The following is a 17,146-nucleotide window of genomic DNA, read 5'->3' on the forward strand; positions in this document are numbered from 1 at the left end:
AATGTGTATAGCTTATATGGAAAGAACATTACCATCTTTTGTAGACCAGACACGCATGAGCTTATCATCATGAGCAGACAGGATAATATCATCATCAAGGAGAATACAATTTCTCGGACGACGAATATACTCATTTTCTCCTAATGCCTTTTCCAGGACATTCAAATCTATAAGTTCTTTTATCAGCTTTTCTGAAAAATAAATATAACCAGTGTTCAATTGAATATTTGCCATGGACAAATAACCAATATCCTTTATTTTCAACTAGAAACAAAATTTTTCTTTGTACATTGAAAATTTGTTGGATACAAAATACATGTATTTGGCAGTTTTTTTTTTATATCAGTGACAATGAAGGGCATTATTTTTAGTTTAGAAGTAAATGTTTCTCATATTTTTATTTCCTTTTACAGTAAACGGGTAGCATTATGGTTTTGGTGGACGTCAATGTATCTTCTGTTATTTCCATCTTGTAATTTAACATTTCCCACGGGTTTGTTTTTTTTGCATGGACATGTTTCGTCTTTATCGAATTATGACCATTGAACATCAGTCAATTACTATTGCCTATGTTCACAGCAAATTCAAATGCATTTCTTATTTTTTTCATTATTATCAGAGTTCGAATTTACACAACTATACATATCATGCCAACAATGAAAGTTTTTATTCATGTGTTTCCTTTGCTAATTTAAAAAAAAATATAGAGGGTAAATCTACTATCTGGCAAAGCCACACAAATTTAAAACTGGCAATGCCAACTGATGCTCCTGAAACATTACAAATATTTTGTTTATAAAATTTTTTCATTATAGGGATTCCTAATGCTGTATAAAACAGAGGTAATGTAAGCAGAGCTCACGAAATGATACGCCGCCCCTTACAAAGACCATGTTTTGGTATGGGAATCACCATAAATAATTTTGACCATAAAATAAAATAGGAGATGCACATTGGCAAAAGTCTCATTAAATTATAATAAGTGGTTAAGGATAAGTGTCGGATACAAAATGAGTACCCCTTTATAAGACAATATCAAAGTCCATGATAGGATGTGTACAGTGGTATTATATTATTAAGAATCTGAAAAAAAGTTTCATTTAAAGAGGCAGAAGTAACAGTAAAAGTTTGTGTGTATTTTGTTGAAAATTATGAGTGAAATACGCTTATATATGTTGATGCACAATAAAGCGTACAATGAATAGTTTAATCTCAACTAATGGCAAAAACATTCCGAATATACTGTAAAATACTACTGATGATCCCTTTAATGACCGTAAAACCTTTGTTGTAGGTCGATGTTAAACAAATTTTGTTTACACTAAGCATGTGTGTAAATATAGATCCCATTGAAGATATTTCCTTACAATTGACCATCTTCATATTTACCATGGCCCGAAGTTCTAGTCTCAAAGTGTCATGATTCCTTTTCTATATGAATTGAAAGCTCAAAGTTTCAGTTAAATATAACAATAAACTGAAAAATACTACTGGCGACTCCTTAAATCATTGTAAGAACCCCTGATCGCTTGCTGTTTATTACACTTGATTTACAAGTCTAAAAATGAACGGGCTATATATACGATTGGGAATTTAATAGATTCGCGGTATTTACGAAGGGCTTCAAGTGCCAGTTTGATATTTCAAAATATACTTCAAATGTGACAATTAAACCTTGAATCAGCACATGCAAAATTCCTTACTCTATGTAACGTCTGCATTATCGTAAATAAAACTGAACATACTTAAGCCTAGAATTACACGATAATTAATATGACATACGCTTAATAAGTCATTCGCTTCGTGAAAGGTTTTAGTCCACATTGGATTTCAAGCGATTGTAAACTAGACTTTTGTCTTTTCCGCATCAGTTTTCTTATGAGGCTTTGTGATAGCATTGACTGATGCATAGTTGTGATGGTTCTATCGTATCATATCAATGACACCAATCAGTTTCTAGTATTTATATGCAAGGTATGTGCCTACAATTTCATCATTCTAATCTTAGAGAAATAAAATGAATCTGTTCGTGCAATAGTTCCTCGCTATTCCGGTTATTATCTCCAGAAGCAAGATATAATTACATTTTTTTGGACTTTTGAAGTTGTTTCAAATTCTTTGAAGTAAAATATATTGATCAAATTGGTTTGGATGTCGAAGAGCTTTTTTAATATTTCTGTTTTAGTAACAGGAATAAGACACATTGGCTCTGTCTTCTAGGCATCAACATGATAGTTCCATCTTTTGAACATCCATCCATCTAGATATACCTTTTGTATTTCAAGCTTTCCAATTTTCGTTTTTAACCCACCTGGCCAAAAAGGTCCAAGTGAGCTTTTCTCATCATTTGGCGTCCTTCTTCCGTCGTCATCGTCCGTCAACTTTTACAAAATTCTTCTACTGGGCCAAATGATACCAAACTTGGCCTTAATCATTATTCGGGTATCTAGTTAAAAAATGTATCCGATGACCCCATCCATCAACCAAGATGGCCATAATGGCTAAATAGAACATGGGGGTTAAATGCAGTTTTTTTGCTTATAGCTCTGAAAATTAAGCAAATCTGATTGGGTAAAAATGTTCATCAGGTAAAGATCTATCTGCCTTGAAACCCGTTGTTTGGTTGCTGGCCCTAAACTTGTGATTTTAAGGAAATTTTGCAGTCTTCGGTTATTATCTTGAATATTATAATAGATAGAGATAAACTGTTAGCAGTAAACAGTAAAATTGTTCAGCAAAGTTATACAAATATGTCAGCATGACCAAAATTGTCAATTGACCCCATAAAGAGTTATTGCCCTTTAAAGTCAAAGTTTCTACAAAAATCTTCGCCTCTGAAACTACTAGGCAAAATTGAACCAAACTTTGCCGAAATCATTATTAGTGTTTCTAGTTTTAAAAAAATGTATCCGATGACCAAAGATTGCCGCAATGGCTAAAAATAGAACATGGGAGAGGATGTAGATTTTGGCTTATATCTCTGAAACTAAAGCATTTACATCAAATCTGACATGGGATGAAAATGTTCTTCAGGCCAAGATTGATCTGCCCTGTAATTGTCAGGCGCATCAGAAAACCTGTTGATGGGTTGCTGCCTCAGAATTTGAAATTTTACGGAAATTTTGCAGTTTTTGGTTATTATCTTGAATATAATATGAGATAGAGATAAACTGTAAACAGCAAAATTGTTCAGCAAAGTAAGGTTTACAAATAAGTCAAAACATGACAAAAATGAGCAATTGCCCCCTTTAAAAGTTATTGCCCTTCATAAACATTTGTTTACAATTTTTGGTAAATTTTTGTAATCTTTGAAACTACTGAGACAAATTTAACCAAACTTAGCCACAATCATCATTAAGGTAACTTATTAAAAAATGTGTCAGATAACCCCGCCTACCAAAAATTATGGCTGACATGGCTAGAATAGAACATACGGGCAAAAAGTAAGTTTTGTCTATTATTTTTAACTGTTATAAATAGAGAAAATCTGAAAGGAAAATCTGTGTTCAAAATAATGAGCTCTACCTATTGTCCATATATACGTTAAAACCGTTAGACAAACTCTTATAGGAGTTATTGCCCATAAATGACAAATTTTACGATTTTTTTTCATTTTTGCCTATTATCATGAATATCGTGACTCTCTGGCACAAGTTTATTTCTTGCACCTTCAGTTAAACGGAGGGTCACCTTTTTGTGCCGTCCATTTAGTTGTTGTAACATCATAATATTATTTGTGCAGCTAACGTTGTTAAATGAATACACGACTGACAATTTGCATAAAATCATTGATATTGAGGGTTGTTGTATCCCTCTTTATACGTTATGTTTATTACTCGGTGATATGGGGTGATCATAATCATGTAGTGTTTGATGTTGGTTTAACAGCAAACCTTCGGTGTTTACTTTTGTTGTTATCGAAATGTTGCTGTAGCTATGTTGAGACTTTGTAATTCGGTTGACTTTATTAAAAATGGTTTTGTAGGTTGCACCAAATTTGACGATTGATGTGTTTTGTTTTAAGTACTAAAACTCTGGTATGCTTGTTGCCGTTTGTTGACAGAAGTCCTGCTGATAGTGGGAGATATTATGGACATAATTGTGCAAATCGTGATACAAGCATGAAATTTGGTATATGGGTGGACAAAATGATAATTAAAAAAATTCAGCTGCTGGCCATAAAAAAAATCTCATTTTTTCAAGATGGCCACCACTCATTTTGCAAATGACGTCATATCCAATTGGTTACATTTCGTAAATCATTTGAAACCTGTGTAAAAGGTATAATCCAATGTCAGTTTTGATAAAACTTAAAATACAGTTCCCAAAGTACGAAAAAACAATACCTACATGAAAAAAAAGAGTGACTTTCGGTCCCAAAATGGCGACAAAATGTTGAAAATGTCAATTTTATCATTTCAATCAACTTAACAAGACATATAGTGGAAGATATTAGCAAGCAAAATCAAGGGAATTGTGCAAATGATGATACAAGCATGAAAATTAGCACGAAGCATCATTATTATATACTTTTTAAGAAAAAACTGCTGGCCATAAGAAAATTTCATTTTTTCAAGATGGCCACTACCTTTTCTAAAATGGCTGAGTAAAAAATATTACCAGGTTTGGTGGATACCTTCTTATCATGTGACGTTTATACTAGGAATAAATATTTAACATGTTCTTGGTTTGCGCATGCGTGAAAATGTTACAAAATTCACACACAAACATTTGAATTATTTATTACATGCTTAGCGCTTTTGAATTTTTAATGATGTTATGAATTTGTTTGATGACATTTTTTAAGGTAATGATTCACATGCGTTTTACATTTCGCCCATGCGTAAACTATTTATTAATAAAGAACAAATTACACGCACTGCAAGGGCCCAATGGTGGAAATCGTAGTTCTTCAAACAGATGAGGATTTGAATTTTTTAAACATATCTTGATTGTCATTCATTCCTCTAAGCATCTAGGTTCTGTTCGAGTATAAAGTGTTGCTTTTGATGCCACTGTTTGAAAACACGCCCTTTCAGTTGCAATGATTAAGCATTCGATGGATAAAATAAAAAAGGTGGTTAACTTTCTAAATATCGGGCAAACAATTGGAATGGCCAGATATGTACGAAGAACATACGTTTATCGTCATGTTTGGTGGATTGGACATTAAAATGGCTTGTTTGGCGTGAAAATTATAATTCTGGTGCCTTTGGTGACTATTTCACACCACTGGGTCGATGCCACTGCTGGTAGACGTTTCGTCCCCGAGGGTATCACCAGCTCATTAGTCAGCACTTCAGTGTTGACATGAACATCAATTATATGGTCATTTGAATAAATTTCCTGTTTACAAAACTTTGAATTTTTCCAAAAATTAAGGATTTTCTTATCCCAGGAATATATTACCTTAGCCGTATTTGGCACAAGTTTTAGGAACTTGGTTCCTCAATGCTCTTTAACTTTGTGCTTGTTTAACTTTTATAGCTGTTTTGATATGTGCGTCACTGATTAGTCTTATGTAGACGAAACGCGCGTCTGGCGTATCAAATTATAATCCTGGTGCCTTTTGTGACTATATTAAAATTCTGATTGCTATATTGCGTGATAGTGGATAGACATGTGTTCCACTGAAGCCGATATTGCAACCCCTAGAATAGCAGATGCTTTTCATGTATGTTCAAATGTAATTATGAATAGACAGGCGCATCAGATAACTGTATATGTGGTTTGCTTGAATTGATAATGCAAGCCGTTATAAAAGCGTTAACACATAACATATAGTTATGATTCTGTGATGTTCAAGTATGACTGTGATCAACGGGTGTAAGGAAAGAGAGTTATATTGATCTCATTTTAATTTCTGGCGTTCAATAATGAATAAAGAACTTCATGTTCTTTCGGTAGTACGCTCATTTCACGAGTCAGATTTCGTTATTTACAAACAGTCCATATCAAGCATGATACCAATGTTGGTCTTGATCGTGTAAATCATGCTCGATGGTTACCAATCCATCTCCAAGATATGGCTTTCCTTCAACAACATCACCCACACATGGCAATGAAATTTGCAAATGGCAATTTTTACTGTACGTAAGACCAGCAAGTTGATTTCTTATATTACAATCAATCAGACACAAACACAGAACAATAAGTCGTGAACGGCGATGTTGGTACCATGCGTTTAATCGAAGATCCCTTCAGACGATAGATGGTAGCTGGACCAGACGTAGGTAGACTGGTAGATGAATTTTAAAGATTTAGTGGTTTGAGTCATTCTACAACAGAAGAACGACGTCATGAAGACTCTACGAAAACACAAAAGGATTTCTTCGAAAAACTTTAAAGGCTTTCTAAAGTGATGAACAAGTTTGATAATCCATTTCTAAAAGAGTCGTCAGATTTGTACAAAATTTACTCTTTAAAGGAAATTGTTGATTTAGAAGTAGGTAAGATATGTATATAAACTCCAAAATATTGGGTCCAAACAGCACGATCTTTTGAAACAAATGGAAACGAAAGAGAATCTTCTTTTTTTAACCAGATGAAAAAGAACATTTCCATATAAGAGCCGTAAAATGAAACTGGAAGCTTCTTTTTCAAAAACAAAAATAGGGAACCTGAACACTAATTGCGATCTATTTTTTAGATTTTTTATTTCTTCTTAAGCCATTTAAACCAAACTGCTACTTCGTCTATGTGTCAGAATGTGGTATTAAATCGCAGAAAATTGGTATACTTGGAAACATTCTGCGATTTGCCATCAACTGATTCAAATTCTGACACATATATCGTTGGTGGGGCAGCAATGGTTAATCAATTGTCATCACTTGGGGCAAACATATTTGAAGATTATGTAAATGCTATCATACTGCCTAAAATAAATCTTCCTTCGATAAGTATTCAAGAGTAGACATCGATTTGTTGTTTATTAAATTAATAATTTCAAGGCTTGGTCGAAAACAAAAGGCTAAGTACTGGTGCTAGACGGAAAGTTGTTGGTTCTGGGCTAAGATGATAACAAAACGGAATTGTTCAAGTTTCTTGCCGACAGGATTGCTTCTTTAGAGAATGCTTATGCTACTCAAAGTGAAAATGTACTTTGCAATTTCAATACGGATACTTCCCAGCTATCCCCTTGTAACCGCGAAAAAGCAGATACACGAAAGGTTGTCCATAATAAGCATGCTGCTGAAAATGGTTGTAAAAAGTAATTTTAAGTAGTACTGACATAGATGTCGTAGTATTAGGAATTACAGTGCTCGCCAGATTTGGTGTGGACAAATGGTGGATAGGTTGTTGAAGGAATAAATACTTTCGACTGCTTCCTGAACATGTCATATCAAATGCGTTTGTTATTTGGTCCTCGTGTAGCAGCTTTGCCTTTCTTACATGTATTTAGTGAGTGTGACACTGAGTCGGCCATTTCATCGAAAAGTGAAAAGGTCAGCTTGACAGACATTGGAAGTATTCTCAGATGTAACGGACATTTTTGCCCGATTTTGTATGATGACACAGACATTAACATTATAAAAGTATTTGTTTGAATTATGTACGGACACATCACCGTTTGCTGTTAAGGAGGCACGATTAAAATCGTTTGCAAGGAAGCAGCGGCCTCATTTTGCTATTCCGCCTACCACAAAATCATTACGATTACCTGTGGTAGGCGGAATAGCATCATAAGGCCGCTGCTTCCTTGCAAACGATTTTTCACTTGTGGAGCACATCAATGGAGAAGCATATATCAAGGTGGACATGGTTGGGCTCCTCTGGATTTATGCATTCGACAGTTTCATGTACCAAGTCATGACCGCAGGAGTTGGGTTAAATAAAAAAAAAACAATGATAATTGGAAACCAAAGTGGACTTCTTTGCTGGCCGCTGATCCTCATGTCATGATTGTAAATGATTTTTTAAAATGCGGATGCCAGAAATTCAGCTGTGTTGGTAACTGTAAATGCTACCGTTCAGATAATTATAAGATAAGCAACCTGTTTTTCTAAACAAATAATATATGCATTTGAACTTCAATCAGTAATATGTCTTGTTAAGTTGATTGAAATGATAAAATTGACATTTTCAACATTTTGCCGCCATTTTGGGACCGAAAGTCACTCTTTTTCTTCATGTAGGTATTGTTTTTTCGTACTTTAGGAACTGTATTTTAAGTTTTATCAAAACTGACATTGGATTATACCTTTTACACAGGTTTCAAATGATTTACGAAATGTAACCAATTGGATATGACGTCATTTGCAAAATGAGTGGTGGCCATCTTGAAAAAATGAGATTTTTTATGGCCAGCAGCTGATTTTTTTTAATTATCATTTTGTCCACCCATATACCAAATTTCATGCTTGTATCACGATTTGCACAATTATGTCCATAATATCTCCCACTATGATAAGAGATAAAGATATCGATGTTCACACTTTTAACGAACATTTATAGAAATTGCATAATGTTTTGAATATGAAGTTTGCACTTTTAGTTCTATTCCTATCACCTACATGAAACTGTGAGCAATTTTTTTGAAGATTAACAGAAACAGCAAGTTACAGCAAACATTGTGGTTCATTTTTTTCTTGATTTTCGTGGATTGTTGATAGCAAAGTGAAACTTTGAACCCACTGTACATACTGAAGATTTAAACTTATAGGGAAATATTTAAATAACAACTATATATATATAGCCTGCATGGCTTAGTGTTAACTATAAATATCGTATATTAAGTAAACTCTTACGGACATTTCAGGGGTTGCGGGTAGTATTTTGTTGTATGTGTTGAATTTCAGCTCATGATGGCGACCATACAATTTCTTGAGTGCTAACTTTAATCTGAATGCTTCATAGCTTTGTCCAAGCAACTTTTGAGAAAGCAGTTTTCCTTGCTCAAAAAAAATCAACGTTCTTAGAACTAACTGTAGATAAACGTATCAATTTTGACAAAAATACCCTATAGGCTTGTGACGCTAGGATATTACTACTCAGACATCTCGTTTGTCATAAATTCATTGGTTCTTTTACCTACTATAAGTAATCATTTTAAGATAAATGTTAAAAATGCATATTTATCTGTGTCAGATTATACATTCTGAATCCTAAAACGTTAGTGGCTAGTGAGATAGTGAATATCGAATAAGAAATAGGCTGCTAACTACACGTCTGTAAAAATTACTAAATTAAAAAGTCAAGAAAAATTGCAAACTTTCTTTAAACTATCAAATGATAGCCGGATAACGACTTCGTCGGGTTTTGTTTTGTAATATTTATTTTTATTTTTATATCTTTCTCAAGACTCATCTACACATAATATTGTAAATTTATTTCATAAAAGTGTTCATAGATATTACTACACAAGTCAAAAAGTCTGAAAAGACCAGTTTTTGTCTGAATTTGCATGAATTTTTACTCGACATTTTTAATTTGTCTGAATATTTTTTTCAAATTCTTGACATAGCATGATTGTCTAATAAGGTTCTTGATTTTTCGTGACAAGTGTCTTGACAGTATGAACTTTGTCTTAAAAATTTTCAACATTTCCTGTATCATCTGATAAGAGTCTGGATAAGTCTCGACCAATTGTTGACTGTCTTAAATCTGTCTCGATCTGTCTTGACATATTCTTAACATTTTTAATGATGTCTCGATATGTCTTGAAATATTCTTGACATTCTAAATAATGTCTGGATATGTCTCGACACATTCTTGACAGTCTTAAATATATCTTGGCACTATCTCAACAGTATAAATTTCACCTGACATGTGTACAGACTTATTCTGCACTGTTTATGACATTCTATTGCTATGTTATATACTCAGTTTCATTATGGCTTAACTAAACTACATGTTAAATAATTAAAAAATGTGTTATCTAATTATTTTTACAAATGCCAATATGGCTATGAAATCTATGAATAAGATAATTTAAATGTGATTGTATTGATAGAAAATAATTTAAATGTGGGTTTTTAAAAAAATACAAATTTTGATTCCTAAATTTTATAAATTAAATGATTAAAACCAATCATACTGTAGACATATTTCAATCTACATTCATAATATTCAATGTTGATATGGTAAATAATTATTGTACAAAAATGTGTTTTATATATATAGCAAGTTATGATTTTATACAAATTATTCATTTAACAGAAGAAAAATTTGTGTAATGTCATCTGTTGGAATATATATTAAGTATTACACATTGACAGGATGTTTCCCATAAAATTAAGGTATTCCACACCCAAGAGTATACGCAACTGTCAAATAGTAAATACTGATTTACCTGTAATCAGCCATACAACTTATCAGTTGATCCGTTAAAATTAAACTACAGGGGGGATTATTCAAGGTATTCCAACGTGTTTGCACCAAAAGGGTATCTTACTGTACCAAATTAATCCTTGAATCTTCAAAGTTTAGTTTAGCCATAATGAAAATGAGTATATAACATAGCAATATTAGAATGTCATAAACAGTGCAGAACAAGTCTGCACACATTTCAGGCGAAATGTTTATACTGTTGAGATAGCGTCAAGACATAATTAAGACTGTCAAGAATGTGTCGAGACATATGCAGAATTTATTACGAATGTCAAGAATATGTCAAGACAGATCGAGACAAATTTAAGACAGTCAAGAATTGGTCGAGACTAATCCAGACTCTTATCAGATGATACAGGAAGTGTGGAGAAATTTTAAGACAATGTTTATACTGTCAAGACACTTGTCAGGAAAAATCAAGAATCTCATTAGACAATTCATACTATGTCAAGAATTTATAAAAATCATTCAGACAAATTAAGAATGTCGAGTAAAAATTCATGCAAATTCAGACAAAAACTTGTCTTTTCGGACTTTTTGGCTTTTGTAGTGTATATATGTGAACTAAACATAATAACAAAAAATTGTATCTCTGTAAAATTTCAAGAACAACTATGTATACATCTTCAAGCCATTTCCAATATGATGTTTGATAAATGCCATTTTTACTTTTATTTTAGTTGGCTTATTGATCAAGCACAAACTCAGACAGGCCATGTAAGTTCTATGATAATATCTTGAAAGATGGGATTTTAAATTTTATTCTACATAAGGAATTATATTTTTAAAGTATCAATATGCAATGATTGAATGATTGTTGGTGTTCTAACGCCAATTTTAATCGCCGCTGAAGGGCTATTTTATGGCGGCCACTTTTTATTGGTGGACAAAGTCGTAGTACCCGGGGAACACCACCGCCCTTCGATAGGGAAACGGAAATTCATATTCAATTACGATTGGAGTCAAGTGCACTCACATGAGCGGGGTTCGAACTCACAACCTCAGTGTTGACTGGCTGACGATTACAGTAGAAGTTTGTTAGACCACGCAGCCGTCGAGGCCGCTTTATCAGTATACACATATTAGATCATCTCCAAAGCATGAAAGTTAACTCCCAGTATTGTACTTGATAATTTAATTTAAACGTTATATTACAAGAGAATAAGCCAAAAAGCTCGCACACATCTACATTAAAAACAGATGGACGTATGTCACTTTTGTTTCTGTGCAGAATGTACATAATTCTGTTTCACTGAAAATTACATATCATTAATGAAATATTAACTCTTAGAATTCTATGGACGAATTCATACTGAAATGCTCTAAGGGTTGATTCTTCAGTTATTAGAAATGGCACACTAAAATAGGAGCTTCACTCTTCAGCCTGGATATTCTATTCCAGTTCTGTTTTCCCTTTTTGTGCATAAGAATTAGGGTTTCCCTTATTTTGTTTTCAAAGAATTTATTAAAATGTTTAGAAACTTTGTCAATATTTTTTATTGCAATTACAATTTTGTTACAGACAGAATTCAGTTTAAAATTGACTCTTGAGTGGAAAATATTTAACCATTATTTTGGAAGTGTATGTATTTGTCCATTAAATTCTAGGAAAGTTGTTTCGATAATGCTATTTCTGATAAAGTACTGAAAATTATAAATTTCTCCAGTGTCTTTAATAATGTCATATACAAAAACAAATCCGTAGCCAATTTTTGTTTAGGACCGATTTCCTACCAATTAGCATGTCATCATTCAGAAATAACGGTTGCGACCATTGGCCTATAGATTGAGTCTTACATAGTTAGTCCTCTGATCAAAATACTTATCACATGTAACAGGCTTGTAATTTATTCTGCACCAAACGCGCGTATCATCTATGTAAGACTCAACAGTGACGCTCTTATAAAAAATGACCAAATAAAGTAGAAAATTGAAGAGCATCGAGAATCAAAAAATTCCCAAAAAGTTATTTCAAATAAAGCTAAGGTCATCTGATGCCTGGGATAAAAAAAAATCCCTAGCATTTCGAATAATTCAAAATTTAAAGCAATGGCAAAGTCGATGTTTTGGAAAATAGTTTTTGACCGGAATAAAAGCAGGTGCAAATTTTCATTATATGGTTTAGTTTGGAGTAAGTTACTTTTTTCATTATGATAATTGGTACAGTAAAAGTTGTGGATAAAAAAAGTGGGACTTATTGTAACAGACATATCGACTGACTCGTCTTTATATAAAGCAATGGAATATCATTATGGCTGCTCTTTCTTAACTGACTGACTCTACATACCTTCTTGCAAATCATACAGAAAATAGGTCCATGATGAATCTTTAACACCACCAAAGACTATGAAGCTTTTGTTATTTGGCACCAATTCTGGCGATACCCCGCAATGAATGTCTGATCCAAACTTCAGAATTAATTCATCTACCAACAACTTTACAACAGTCCTGGCTTCAACATCTACCACAACAACATGAAGAATCATCGTCTGATAATCTTTAGGAACACGACTTAACATGGCTACCATGGTTCCATCAATATTTGACTTAAGTATAAATAAAGAAAAATTGTAGGTGTTTGATAATAAGAGAGATACAAAGCTACCTAATATTGAATTAATTCAAATCTAAAGTAAACGATATAAATATTTTATCATAAGAAGGAGGTATGATAAAAGTCATCATTTGGACCCAAAATTGCATTTGTAAAATGTAGTAAACTGTCTTGCCAGTAAAAGTTTAAGTAAATTGTGTAGTTAATTGAACAGGCTAACAAAATTAAAATTTAGTGCAGAAAGGTTACCTGTGGTGACACTGTGATGTTAAAACTAGGTTTTTTTTTACATAAATAAGGCCGTTAGTTTTCTCGTTTGAACTGTTTTACGTTGTCTTATCGGGGCCTTTTATAGCTCACTATGCTGTATGGGCTTTGCTAATTGTTGAAGGCCGTACGGTGACCTATAGTTGTTAATGTCTGTGTCATTTTGGTCTTTTGTGGATAGTTGTCTCATTGGCAATCATACCACATCTTCTTTTTTTATATTTAGTGTATCAAAAATGTATTTTAAGTTTTTCTGTTTGTGTCATAATTTTTGTTATAGTTTAAAAACAACCAAATAATTGTAAAAATCGTCCATTGTCAATAATGGGAGATTGACAATTTCAGTCATACCAACTTATTCGTAGTTTCTATTTTGTTGACGTTTTTGCTGTTTAAAGTTTTTCCTTTTCATAAGGTTAACATTTTAGGGGCAGTTACCAAGAAATGAATTGTCCAATTGTCAATTGTCTAAAATCTCAAAAACGGATATATCATGACCTTTTGATAATATTTACTTCACAATTGCTTTAGTTTTTAAGAGATAAACCGAAATCTACATTTACCCTTATGTTCAATTCTAGCAAAAGCGGCCATTTTTCTTGGCGAGCAAGAAGTGAAATCACAAACTTAATACTACCGGTAAAAACACTAACGAATAATCAGTCCAAGTTTACTTGAAATTCATAAAAAAAACGTTGCAACCTAGTGAATCGCAGGCACTCAACGAAGGCCATGCATTCAAAGCGACTGATATGTTCTTCGTTAAACAGTTTAACGATAGCATGTTATGAGATGTTGTGTTTTTTTTGTTTTTTTTTTTAAATTTCACAGTGAGGGAACGGAGATACTAGAAAATTGTACAGCTGGCTGAAGCTCTGTTCGTCTAAGCGAGAAAACAAGTAGCTAAGCGTTCAATTTCGAAACTACGGACTTCTATTAATCAAATTCCTATAAAAATCGGAGAGTTAATTACTGTTAGTTATTTACCATTCTTCTATAATTATGTAATAAGTCTTAATCCGCATATCGTTTGTGAAAATGAGGCAGAACATCTTTTAGATGTAATTTTTGTTCAAACGACCATATGTTTATTACAAATTTTATGCTGAAACTTGTAATTTCCGAAGGAAAAGATAAGGATCAAAATATATCTTTATGTTTAATCTTTATACCGACACATAAAATAACTTATTATTCTTATGAAATAAGTTTTAAACACTTAACTGCCACGTGGTGCTCTTTCTATTGAACTGGATAGGTAGCCTTATCGCTACTGAACAGGTATCTCTAACGGTACTGCATAAGTAGCTCCATGTGTGAACATCAAAACTGTCTTAACTGATCATTTGAAATGATATAAGCCACATTTCAATCTTTTTTGGGGAAAAAAGTCACATATCTTGGTTGAACAGATAGGGATTTATAATTGGTGGTCTGACACCTATAAAAAAAAACACGGAAACACACACCTACTCTTTTTATAAATTAACTGTTTACAAACTATTTGAATTTTTGAAAAACTAAGGCTCTTCAATTTCGTACTTTATTTGGCCATTTTTAACTTTATTGGATCCGAGCGTCATTGAGGAGCATTTTGTAGACGAAACGTGCGTCTGGCGTAAATACAAAATGTTATCCTGGTATCAATGATGAGTTTATTTACAACCACTGGGTCGATGCCACTGCTGTTTTAATTCCCCGAGGGTATCACCAGCCCAGTAGTCAACACTTCTGTGATGACATGAATTATCATTGATATGGTCATTTTTATAAATTAACTGTTTACAAACATTTTAAATTTGTGAAATAGTTAGGAATAGAAAACTTAGCTGTATTTGGCAAAACTTTTAGGAATTTTGGTCATCAACTTCGTACTTTATGTGGCCTTTTTGACTTTTTTGGCTTCCAGCGTCATTAGTGAATTTTTTGTAGACAAGACGTGCGTCTGGCGTAAATACAAAATTTAATCCTGGTATCTATGATGAGTTTATCTACCTAGCTCATAATTATACTAATTCTCTAATATTATTAAAGATGTTCCTGTTCCAAAGAAAAAGAAGAAAGCGAAAATATCATCCAAATAGCTAAACGTGTTATTAAATTGTTGTTTCAGATGTTATTTCGATAGGTCTTTTTTTATTTTAGATATGGATTGGGTTTCTAAAAATACAGAAATAGATCTGCAATAAGTTGTGCACATTTCGTGCCCATTGGATTTTCGATACCATAGCGATATGAAAATATCCATAGCGAACGAAAATGTTGCCTAGTATAATCTCAGTTAAGTTGGCATATCAAAGAAGGTTCAATTTGTATAATTCTTTTGTTTGTCGCTACTGACATATATCCAAAAAGAGTTTGAACATATGTATTTTTTACTTTTTAAATGTCAATTTGATTAGGTTTGTGATTTTTCTAAGTGAGATTATGACACAACGTAGTATAAATAGAAAAAAAACTTTGAACAGATTCGAAATCCCCAACATAAGCATGCAATGATCTAGTATTTCCAACGAATTTTCGAGACTTGAAAAGTAATTGATATCACTTATAAATACTTACACCATGTGAGATTTGCTGTAAATGCTTTAGTTTTAGTGATATAATCCAACAAATGCATTTTAACTTCTGTTTTATTTTTAGCCATAGTGGTCATGTTTATTTGTTTGACAAAACAGATAAGAAAACACAAAATTTATTCCAGATACCCTTTATATCATTCACCTAAGGTTTGGTTGAAATTGGTTCAGTGGTTTTAGAGAAGACAAGATTTGAAATAGTTTACAACGGACGGACGGACAGACGACGACGGACATCAAGTGATGTCATAGTTAGGAAAGGTGAGCTAGAAATGTAATACAAACTTTAATACAAAGCACACACCTAACGGATAGACTTATGTCTTATTAACATCTGAAGGATGTAAATTTGATTAGGTATGCGATTTTTCTAAGTGAGATTATGAAACAACGTAGTATAAATAGAAAAAAAAACTTTGAAATCCCCAACATAAGCATGCAATGATAATAATATGACACTTTTTAATTTTTCATTCAGGAGCCCAAAAAGGTGGAATTATCATACCTTCTCCTTCCACTTAAAAAGAATGGTTGACTAAAGCCTTATTGTACATGTTCAGTTATAGTATCTTATAGAACATATCATTGATAATCTTACTGTAATATATAAATTTTCTTAAGCACTCATACTTGATAATAATATTTAAAGTATAAGTTGCATTTAAGAGTACACAGTGTACTTATAACTATATCATAACTATAGGTAGCACTTTGTAAATACAGCTGTTTCACAAGCCACGACTTTTTTGGGGAGATATATAATATTCATAGATATGTTAATTTGTTAACGTACTGGTTCCAAGATATGATCTCTGTATTTCGTATCATAGAGACACAACTTGTGAATATATATAAAAAAACAGGGATGAGCCTTAAATTTAATTCATAGGAAGTCCAATAGTGGAGGTAGGGATAGTATAGTATTTTAGAATAAGTTTAAACTCTAAGAAGTTCTAGGCATATTAATGTTGCAAATATGCCGTACAGCCCTATGTTTTGACCTTTGAATAAAATAGTAGTGCATATCAACTTTCCGTTATGGGGTATGATTTTTCACGAAACTTCATAGTAAAAGTGGCACAGATTTAGCCGCAAAGGGAGTTCTTATGGGAAATTGCATTGTCTATATTTACAGAATTTCAACCTATAGGAGCTAAAAAAAAAATTTTTTCTTTTGTAAATACCCTGTTAAAACAAAGATATGATGTTTATGTAGATTTTAATTGCAAGCTGTGAAGTTTTGGTATGCCTTGCTACAAGGTTTAACCCAGCATTTTTCTTTAAAAATGCCTTGTACAAAATCAGGAATATGGCAGTTTTTTATCGAACAGTCCGTTTCTCTGTGTGTTGATGTTTGCTCTTGTTGTTATTAATGTTCCCTTGCATTTCTGTTGTACATCTTGTAGTTGGTGTGTTT

At 32.7% G+C, this 17,146-nt stretch overlaps 1 protein-coding gene across 1 annotated transcript in view; it reads right to left on the minus strand.

The window, feature by feature from the left end:
- Positions 1–17,146, minus strand: part of LOC139500014 (NACHT and WD repeat domain-containing protein 2-like) — an 87,144-nt gene that overhangs the window by 13,255 nt on the left and 56,743 nt on the right. The window contains exons 24-25 of the mRNA XM_071288709.1: positions 12,617–12,875; positions 33–191 (exon numbers count right to left, since the gene is read on the minus strand). Coding sequence (XP_071144810.1) covers positions 33–191; positions 12,617–12,875 — 418 coding nt within the window. The remainder of the gene's footprint in view (positions 1–32; positions 192–12,616; positions 12,876–17,146) is intronic.

Source organism: Mytilus edulis, chromosome 13 (assembly GCF_963676685.1).
Source record: "Mytilus edulis chromosome 13, xbMytEdul2.2, whole genome shotgun sequence".
NCBI classification, from domain to species: domain Eukaryota; kingdom Metazoa; phylum Mollusca; class Bivalvia; order Mytilida; family Mytilidae; genus Mytilus; species Mytilus edulis.